Source organism: Halyomorpha halys, unplaced genomic scaffold (genome assembly GCF_000696795.3).
Source record: "Halyomorpha halys isolate HHAL.00 unplaced genomic scaffold, Hhal_1.1 Scaffold36.1, whole genome shotgun sequence".
Taxonomy (NCBI): Eukaryota; Metazoa; Arthropoda; class Insecta; order Hemiptera; family Pentatomidae; genus Halyomorpha; species Halyomorpha halys.
The window spans coordinates 731,014-741,361 of NW_027108624.1; the positions used below are offsets into that span (position 1 = coordinate 731,014).

The 10,348-nt window shown below is 27.2% G+C and overlaps 1 protein-coding gene and 1 long non-coding RNA gene across 3 annotated transcripts in view; one reads left to right on the plus strand and one right to left on the minus strand.

Annotated features, from left to right (window-relative positions):
* Window positions 1–1,174: 1,174 nt before the first annotated feature.
* Window positions 1,175–3,577, minus strand: LOC106686497 (uncharacterized). Its single transcript, XR_001344017.2, has 2 exons — window positions 3,278–3,577; window positions 1,175–1,669 (listed from the first exon to the last, which is right to left on the minus strand). It is a non-coding gene; the product is annotated as an uncharacterized lncRNA (long non-coding RNA).
* Window positions 3,578–5,132: 1,555 nt separating this feature from the next.
* The window catches only part of LOC106686949 (uncharacterized), a 15,053-nt gene continuing 9,837 nt past the window's right edge, over window positions 5,133–10,348 (plus strand). For both annotated transcript variants that reach the window (XM_014430569.2, XM_067046895.1), the window contains exons 1-4: window positions 5,133–5,489; window positions 5,614–5,720; window positions 6,614–6,860; window positions 8,745–8,955. In XM_014430569.2, coding sequence (XP_014286055.2) covers window positions 5,304–5,489; window positions 5,614–5,720; window positions 6,614–6,860; window positions 8,745–8,955 — 751 coding nt within the window. In that variant the 5' untranslated portion in view covers window positions 5,133–5,303. The remainder of the gene's footprint in view (window positions 5,490–5,613; window positions 5,721–6,613; window positions 6,861–8,744; window positions 8,956–10,348) is intronic.

The window sequence follows — 10,348 nt, forward strand, 5'->3', positions numbered from 1 at the left end:
ATCTCTAATAAAAATTTTCAATTTCTTTTTAGTAGTTTAAATTAATTCTATTTTTCTTTTATAGTCCTAGAAGGATCATGTGCTTATGTGCACAGATGAAATACACGCCACTATCGGAAACTATAAAATTGTAAAATAGCTTTGACATCACAAAAAAAAATCTTATAATTTATTAAGCGTTATGATTACAGATACAAATTATTTATTTTATATACAGTTTTTCATGATTTATTTCTGAACAATATAATTTTATCTGTAACTTCATTTCTATAAATTTATTATTACTACTTATTTTATTTTTAATGTTTCTCATCTCTTGATGTCTATTCTAATTAATTTGATTGCACCCAGTGGAATATACATTTGTGTTGAGTCTATAATAATCCTTTAAGAAGGTGATTAATTTTTCTTGAATCTCAGGATATGATTTGTCATTGTCAATTGAAAAAATTAATGTAGTTATTAACCTACCAGAAAAACAATAAAATTTTGTAAAATTATTTTGCTATGAATTAAATGTATGTATAACAGGGACTGAAACATTGGCAAAATAAATTAGACAACATGACGATATGTGAGTTTCATTTTCCTTGAGTGACTCCCAATAAAATAAAATATAATATTTTTTTTACCTTAAATTTATTCTTTTAGAGCAGTACAGTACAATCAACTAAAAATATAAATAATAGAACAGACCCTAGATAACAACCCATTGTTGGGAGATTTATTTTGCTTTTTTTTTTTAAAACAAATATATTTTCATTTTGAATTTGAATGCATTTTATATTTTAATTTATCTTATATTTTCATATATAATAATATTTCCTAAACATGATAAGCATGTTCAATATTCTTGTGACAAGCTTGCAAGATGTGTATAAAGAACAGGATAGTTAGGAGTATTAGGATAATCCTAATACAGGATTAAGCAATGTTAACGTATCCTCAGGCTATTTGGTTTCTTGGGAATTACATTATAAAAAGCCTGCTTATATCTAATAGATGTTTACATCAGCTATATTCAATACTCATTTAACTGGATCACTTGATTAACAGAGTTTTATTCACTCTCATCGGACAAAAGGACAATTGTCTGATGGAAGTGGCAAGTGTTTAAACAAGAACAAAAAGTTAAAAGTAAGATAATTCAAGTTCTTAAAGGCAGGCAGTCAGCAAAGATAGTCATTTACTAAAAATTCTATAAACAAGCAAATCCAGGAAAAATATAATTTCTTTAGTAAGAAAGATTTAAATGGAAAAATATAATTAAAATGCAATCAAACAATATAATCATATATTAAAGAAAAATATGATATTTCTGAAATAAATAAAAGCTCATGTAGGTTTATCTCTTTTTATTAAAACCAAATCTTAAGTCTTTTTCATTCATAATTTTTTTTTTCATATGATACAAATGTAAAAGTTTTGTCTTATATGTCAGGTAACGTGATCTAATGATGTTAAGTTCCTCATTAAAAATTTGGTTCAACATTATATTATAGGCAAGAAGTTGGTCTGTTCGGAACATTTCCCATTTTATCAAGTGATCAGACTCCATTGATCGGTCTGATAAATACATTAAGAGCCAATCTGGTGGTTTGAATAACTCTTCTGCTTGCGTCATTCTGAACTCAACTATTTTCACTTTTTATTCGATAAAGTGTTGATCCTGAAAATAAGAAAACATAAATTAGGAATAATAAGAAAGAATTAATTGACCATCATGGCGTAAGCCGTGATTTAATACATAGTAAGTGCGAGAAAACATTTTATACCATGTGAAAAAAATCCATATTATTCAAAAGCAGTGGTTCCCAATCTATAGGAGTCTGTCGACCTCTAGAGAGAGAAAGAAATAGTTTATTCATTCATGCTGCCGAAATACATCGGGTTGCTACATTACACAGCATACTGATCAATCCGTGACTGGACAAATATAAGTTACATATTTTTACATGATGTGAACAAAATGTGAAACTGAACCTTTTGCGACCCACCCCTGACTATGAGTTGTTAGCCCTTCCTGCGGCCCATTTTATGGCTCTCATGGACCACACTGGTTGGAAACCACTTGTTATGAAAATACCTGAAAAAATTATTTAGGAATCCAACAAAACCAAGTTGATTATCAAAACAAGATGCCTCTAGAATGAAGTTTTATTTTTTTTTATATCTTAAGCAGCAAAGTATTTTTAAATCTTCATCAAAGGTGTCATTTTATTATGAAGCTATAAACAAAATGACTAGTTAAAAATTTAAATGAAAAATTCATAAACATTGTGAATTTAGACTAATAAATGATATTTTAAATACTTCAAAGCATTTCTAAGTTTCTTTATTTGAAAGTTATAAGTAATTAAAATATTAAATGCTAAATTCCACTTTGAACAGGTGGGCTAAGGAGCCATAATTGGTTATAATTTTTATCCTATTTATAATTGGTAAGTAGTTTTGTTGAAACATCTGTAAAAAATAATGCATTTATAAACATTGATATTCATTTCTAATGGGTATATTTAGAGCTGAATAATTGTTTGAATAGTTTGATTTTATTTTCATTATAAAAATAATTGTAATTTAAAATTACGATAAATGTTAATTTAAGTCATTACTTAGTAGGAAAAATCTAAGTTAATTCCTAATTTTTATCCCGTAGTTAGGAGTACAAACAAATGCATTGACCCACTCATTTCTGTTGATAATGAAAGATCATTTATTTTTAATGGCAAATGTTCAACTTGAACAGAATTGAATATTTGCTGTGATTAATTTGAATGCACAACATTTTAAGGATGACAAACATTTCTATATGTTACAATCTTTTTGTATACCTAAGATTATTTTTGTTCGTATTGATTTTCCAAAAAGCCAAAAGATTTTTAATTATTTCTTTTTTTTACAAAATCTTTTTGATCGTAACATGGTAAAAAACATTATAAGCAATTTTTGAAGTTATTACAGCACATTTCAGGATTTCTTTCCATAATTTTCTCAGGTAATAACTTAACTTTACTTATTTAACTCCCAAATAAAAGTAAGATTTAATAATTTTCAAATATTCTTGGTTAAATAAGATTACCTTAAGGAAATCACTTTCTATAGGAAGTTAAAGTTATATTTAAAATCTACTAAGTTCAAATTATTAATTATTAAGAAACTTTAACACAATAATCAAGACATTATATACTGTCCTTATAACTTATAGACAACAGGTATGATAGGATATGAAAAATCTTCATAACAAATCTGTTGTGAAAGATTAAAATTACAAACTTACTTCTCCGATTTCTCTGGAAAGCTGAACGTTGATTAAATTAACACAAATGTTATTAGGCTTATAGCGTAAATGAAACTAGTAACTTGGAGATTTAAATCCTATAAAATAACTGCTAACAATAACAATACGTTTTTTAATAACAACTAACAGTGATTAAACTCAAAACAAGAAATATAATAAAGGAAAATAATTAAGATGGGCCATAAACTTATTATTTTAAAGATAAAAATGATCTTTCATGTAATAAGTGGAATAATGCTTTCTCTCATATTTTTAAAAGCATCTTGAAACTTCCACCAATTCCAGAGAGCAATGAGGCAACGCAAACTTTGCAATAGTTTACGAACTATCTCATCTATTAAGAGAATGGACATCCTGAAAATTAATTTATTTTTTTTAAGTTCTTATATGAACGTAACTTTTCCCGAGGTATGGCCTATTAATTTATTAATTTTTTTGTAAGCTATTTGTGAGGACGTGGGTAAAATGAAAGGAGCAGGATTCAGACATATACGTAGCTGCTTTCAGCTTTGGCAAAAGCATAAACGAATGAATATTGATATCATCGAAAAAATAGAAAAAAACATAATATGATAAGAACTATTTTAAGTTTCAAAAAAATGTTCACGCTTAATTCTATTCAAACCTTTTGGTTAGCTATTGATTTAAACTATTCGCAAGTTACTTATGAGATATATGCATAGATGTGTATGTCTTCTTATAATTCTGAAAAAAAAAAATTGCACGTATGAAGGGGGTATGAGGATAAATGGATGTAACTAGGTATTCGCAGGGTCATTAATTCATCCTGATTATTTTTTCATGCATACAGTTCTTTTCTAGAGGAAGAATACTTCTATCCTTCAATGATAACTTGTGAACAGTTAGCGAAAACTTAGTGTATGAATGATTATATTATTCCCTGTATTTCAAGTTATCCTGACTTCAGCTAAACTACAAAGGGTGGATTATTACGTCTGATCAGGACAGGGTAGAAAGGTCGAGATTTATTACGTGGAATTCCCATGTACAATAGAGTGTTATCCCTGTATTAAGCTCCTCTTTTTGAAGCATGTTATTAAGTAATGAGTACAGAAAGAGTTAAAGTATCTTGCTGGGTTACATTATGGACAAAAATTTCAACGAAGTAATACAATTCAGCCAGAAAATTTATTAATATTTATCTACATTAATAATTTAAAAATTATTAGTCGTTTTAAACATCAAGGAACAAAATTGGTTCTGTGTCTGTTTATTTACAGTCGAATTTGTTTTAGATATAATCGATTGAAGCGTTGATTTGATTTTGATGAAATTTTCAGGGATTGTACTCTTAGGTAGCCTAGTTGGTCTAATACAAATTTTAAAAGCTCTACTGATCTACTATTTTAGACATACGGTCAATCGGAATGACAGTCATCCGTCATACATATCAAAAGCCAGACTGATTTGAATCAGGAATATCCCTACACTGTCAGTTCGACTAACAATTACTTGTAACAGTAAGAATATTGTACAGTGTCTCTTTCAATTCATAATATAAAAAAGGATTGTTTCGAAATTATTTTTAGTATTTCCCTGCAAGAAAAAAGTGAAACACACGATTGAATGAAGTACTCGCAATCTTTCCTCCACTTTCTTTATACCTCCTTCACTTTAAATAATCAGATTTCAATTTTTTTCAGTAATACATCAGTATTACCCCTATACGACAAATTTGATATTTGGTTTTACTGTCATTACGACTGACCAGATAAGGATCCTTTAAAATGTAATCATTGCTTTTCCATCTCTGGGAAACTGTTTTACTTCTTCCTCTCTCGCATTCGATCGACTCATTAGAGACTGGCCTTTATCAACTCGTAGCCTTTTATAATCTTCTTCGGATTCAAATAGTTCATACTTCTGAATAACTTTGCGTTCAAATCGATGAGTTCAATTAAAGACAACTTATTTTTCTTTAATCTTATGACTGGCGATTTGTTTCTAGTACACAAAATAACCAAGAAAATATCTAATAATTTAAATGGAGGGTAGTAAATTGCTAAATACATTGCTGTATGAGTTTCCTCCCTGCCAAAAACTTTATGTATTTAATTCATCAGACTTTTATGTAGTATTTGGTGTCGTTAGGAAAAGTATTTTTGTGACCAAATTATCTCATGGAGAAGCAACTAAAACTGATATTTCTAGAAAAAAATATGAAGGAGAGGTAAAAATTAGCCTTCTTCATTTATATATATACATATTTTTAAATTTTGATATCTGTGATTGTACTTACCTTTGGATTGATATTTATAATGCCTCAAAAATTAATTTTAAGTTATTAATTGCAGGCAATTGAGCATGACAGATTTATTATGGGAATTTTTGAATTTGAAAAGAAGTATTATGTAATTGATCAATTAGGCTCTTTACTCATTATTACGGAGGATGTTGGCAAGTGAGAAAAAAAATAAACAAACTTTTATTAATTAAATAGTTAAGATTATTCTCTTTGTTTTATATGTAATTTACAAATATGTTTTCAGTAGTGTGTAAGGACGAAATTATGTTTGATTGTAAAATTTATGTCAGTTTCCCTTCAACCTCCACCAAGTATTACCTCCCCGATTAACACCTACTATTCAGGTGGAAAAGTTGGCACAATATTGATAATAAGTTTCACTTGCCCATGATTTTCGTTTGCATCTCCCCTGCTCCCTGACCTAAAATTCCATCGACAGTCAACTTAATCTTCTCCAGTAGAATGAAAAATGTTCATTTGTTAATAATATATTTAGATCATTAAACTATGCTTGGGATATTTTTACCCATCTTTATTTTGAGGTGACAGTCCTATATAATTAAAAACTTTTTTTTTTTATTATTTATTTATGGCCCAATTTTTTGAAATGCACCTGTAATTTTATGAGTAACAGGAGGTGATGAAATGCTAAGTTGTTTATTTATTTTAAAGTATGAAGTACACATTTATTTTAAAAAGAAATCAGAATTTTGTTGGATGTTACATGTTGGTGGTGATATGAAATAATAGAGTAATTTTAGGTCAAACAGAGCAGCTTTTAATAATTTTAATGGCTAATTCTTGATAAATTTAAATATTAGTGATATTTTTAGAAGTGCTATAATGAATATTAAATCAACAGAAGTCATAACAACTTCTAGAATTTACCTACACTTGTCACTTGAAACTTGTTTGAATCTCTGAGGAATAAAACATTATAAAATTATTAATTAATTAAGGTTTATGAAACAGAAATTTATACCTTTTCTGAAAATTATAACACAATTTATTTATTTATTTTTTTATTTTCTGATAATTTCTTTTATTAGTGAATCGGGTGTGGACTATGATATTTTTGAAGATTCACCAGAAAAACAAGATAAGTGGATATTGAAAGATAGAAAGGATTTCTTAACCGGCCAAGATGTTAAAAGTTTCTGTTTTACAGATAAACAGCTTGTTCTTTTAGTAAATTCTCCAGAGAAGTTAAGTTTAGAAATTATTGATTTTCTTGAAGATTTCCGAATTGTGAAATCAATTACCATTCGAAGCTCTGGTCTAACCACAGAACAAAAGGTAGTCTTGGTTGTTTTTTATGCTTAAGTTAAAGTTTAAATTCTGAAATAGTGATTTTATTATGTGATTTATTGATCAGATAGGTAACATATGAGGTTTGTAAATTAAAAACTAGTAATTTTTAATTATTTTTATGATGATGTTTTGTGATGTTGTGCATTTGATTTCGCTCATTTCTTAGATAGCATGTAGTATGATATAATTATATATTTTTAATAATAATATAATGTTTGTGACAACCTATGTATAATAGTGAGAAATGACATTGAATTTGTTTTTTCCTAAAATATTGAAAAATAAATCCACCATTGTACATTACATTATTACAATAATAAATTTATATTTAATGAAAATGATTCTTCTCCAGCCACTTTTGATGGATGTTTTTTTATATTCGATTATAAAAAAATGTATATCTGTGACAAGGAATGTTTGAGACAGCCAATTATAATTTTTAGCTTAATTTTTTTTTTTTTTAATTTAAAACTTTATTTTTTGATAAATATTACAATCTGCCATAATGTTGTTGGGTAATTGGTAATAGTGATAACTGATTATATTCATACTAAAATTTAAAGAAATAAAATAAGAGTAATAATAAATGAAAAAAAAAATACATATAAATAATTAAAATCTCTCTTCTTCATGAACAGAAGGAACAAAAAAAAAATGAACATAATCAAACTATGTACATGAAGAGAAAAAAATAATTATTATAATAATAATAACAAAAATAAATAAATAAAATAAAAATTAATCACTTGTCACATTTACACTCTTATATACAATATTTACTCTATCGATCTGAGGATACCTGAGCCCACTGTATCCCCCACGTGTGAGGGGTAGAGCAGGGCTCTCTGAGATCCCAGTGCATCCCTCTCACCATGACACTGATAATGAGCCAGTGGAAGCTGAGTAAGTGCACTAAAAAAAATTTCAGGCCAAATTAAGTTTACTCTATTGGCCCTGTTCCTCTGATACTTGTACTTCAGATTAAAATTTGTTCTGCTTTCTGTCATTAACCCATTTAAATAGTATTGAAGTTTTTAAGATTGAATAAAAAAAAAAAGTCTATTTTGTGAATAATTTGATTACCACAATATAGGCAGGGTAGAAAAATAAACATAAATTTGTTTGTATTAATATTAATGATTTTATTAATTAATTGATTTTCATTTTCCAATATTATGTGAGTCTATCATAATCTGTGATATTTTCATTGAGGCATGGGTAACTCTTCCTCACTTATATGTCTTGTTCTGGCTGGGTAGAGTTATCAGATGAATTTCAGACTTCTGATATTGTATATTAGAACTTTTGTTATTATCTTTATGTCTAGGTGAAATAGGTAATAGCTAGATTTAAATTTTATAGTGATGAAAATAGTCTGAGAGTGTTTAAAAGCTGAATTTTTTTTTCAATCTTTCTCTAAAGTACCTTAAATTTTGTTTATTTGAAATAATTGACCATCTCTTATTGATAAACGGTTTTTTGTTTCCAGTATTCTTCTGGATCAGAGATATATTCGGTTCTGAAAAACTTAAGTTTATTTTTCATATTAATTTTTCTTAGGATCTTATATTAGAAAATAGTTTTTTATTGCTTTATGCCATAGATATAATACTGGTTATTGAGTCTATTCTTATTCTAGAAAAACCTTAATGTGAATTAATTACTATAAATTAAATTATTTCAATTATTTGATTGGTCTTTAAAAAAAAAAAAATTAATAAGAGGACAGAATTTTAATTATTTTTATTTACAACATATCTAATTTCGAATACTTTCAAATTTTCTTTATTGATCTGAATTATAATGAGGTTTGAAATTTTTTTTATTTTTTCCTTCTAAATATATAAGTGTGGTCTATATTTGTTGCAGCATTGTAATTTACTGTGGATACCTTCTGGAGAAAGTGTTAAAGAATTTGTTAAAAATTGGTATTTGAGTTTTGAAGGAAATAGCGATTTGTTTGTTATCTCTATGCCGGAAGGGAATATATTAATTGTCGACCCAAATGCAGCATCTTCTGAATTTCTATACACATGGCCTTTTCCAGCCATAGTTTCTCACTGGTTACCTTTTGAAGAAGGTTTGTTCAAAAAACAATTTAGTGAAATTCTTTATTACAGTATAAAAAATAAATAATTTTTTGTTTGATTGTTTTACCAATTTATGATGATATAAGAAAAGATTAGTTAATGAAGAATGCATAAATATAAAATAAACATACTGCAATTTTTGATATTCTTTAAATCTATTAAATTTTCCACTTATTAACAACCTTTTAGTAAGCTCTTGTATTACCACTATAAGTTTGTTCCTAAACCTTCAGATTTACATATCCAGAACTAGAGGTGTAATACTGAACTATTTCTCTTGAGAAGTAATTTTTAACCCTTTTTTCATCACACCACACTAACAATTAGATAAGTTAAAATAATTTAACAGTGAAACCTCTTTAGAATGGTTTCTAACACTTCAGTACTAAATATAGAATAAATATTTGAACTGATTATAGTGTAAATTAATAAAAAAATAAATAATTTAATTGTTAGCAGTGATTGCTTCCTCAAGGAATCTTGTGATAAGTGCTGTGGTACAGTGGTTGAGAATCACTGCTATGGAGGTTTATCGACTACTTTTTCAAACAACTTTCTTCAGAAAATATTTATGTTTTCCATTTCAAATTATGCTTCTAATCGTTAAAAGCTCTTTAAAGAACAATAAGGTATAGATTTTTCTATCTAACAATATTTTTCCTGTTGAATCAGTGGAAATTTACTTTTTTTTTTTTCTATTTTGATCTCCTTTTTTAGAAAAACGCCCTGATTAAGCTAAGTTTACTTTATAAGTTCTGACATTGCTCATTAACATAGATTGAAACCTATATTATGATAGAAGTCAATCTACTATTCAAGTAGTCAACCAAAAATCTAACTAAATAATCTTTTAGAAATAATTTAAAAGGTACTGCTAGGGTGGATATAGCTAGGTTGCTCTATTTGAGTAACATATTAAAAGAAAATAAAAACTAACTTTATAATTTGTCTAAGCAACTTAGTTGTAGAAGAACAAAATAATATTAAAAGAAAAATGTTAATTTTGGATATAGATTATTAACCATTTATCTCTCTATTATATAAAAAAGGTTTTTGTCATCACCGTGTGACAATTTATTTTGCTCTCTCAGAGAATTGAAAACATAAATCCTTTTGAGTTAGAAAAACTTCAAACTAGACAGCGAGTTGAAAACTTAAAGTCTGGACAGTTAGAAAAGAAAAGGAAGCACAATATATTTATATTTATTACACTATATTGAAAATAAATAATACAATCTGAACTACAGAATATATGTAAATCACAGTTATTTAATTTGAGCAACGAGTAGTACAGTTAAATGAACAATTGTTTAGTTTGTTAAATGGGAGTTGGTTCTCCATAGGGTAGACAGAGAGTACTCTTCTAATAATAATAACATAAAT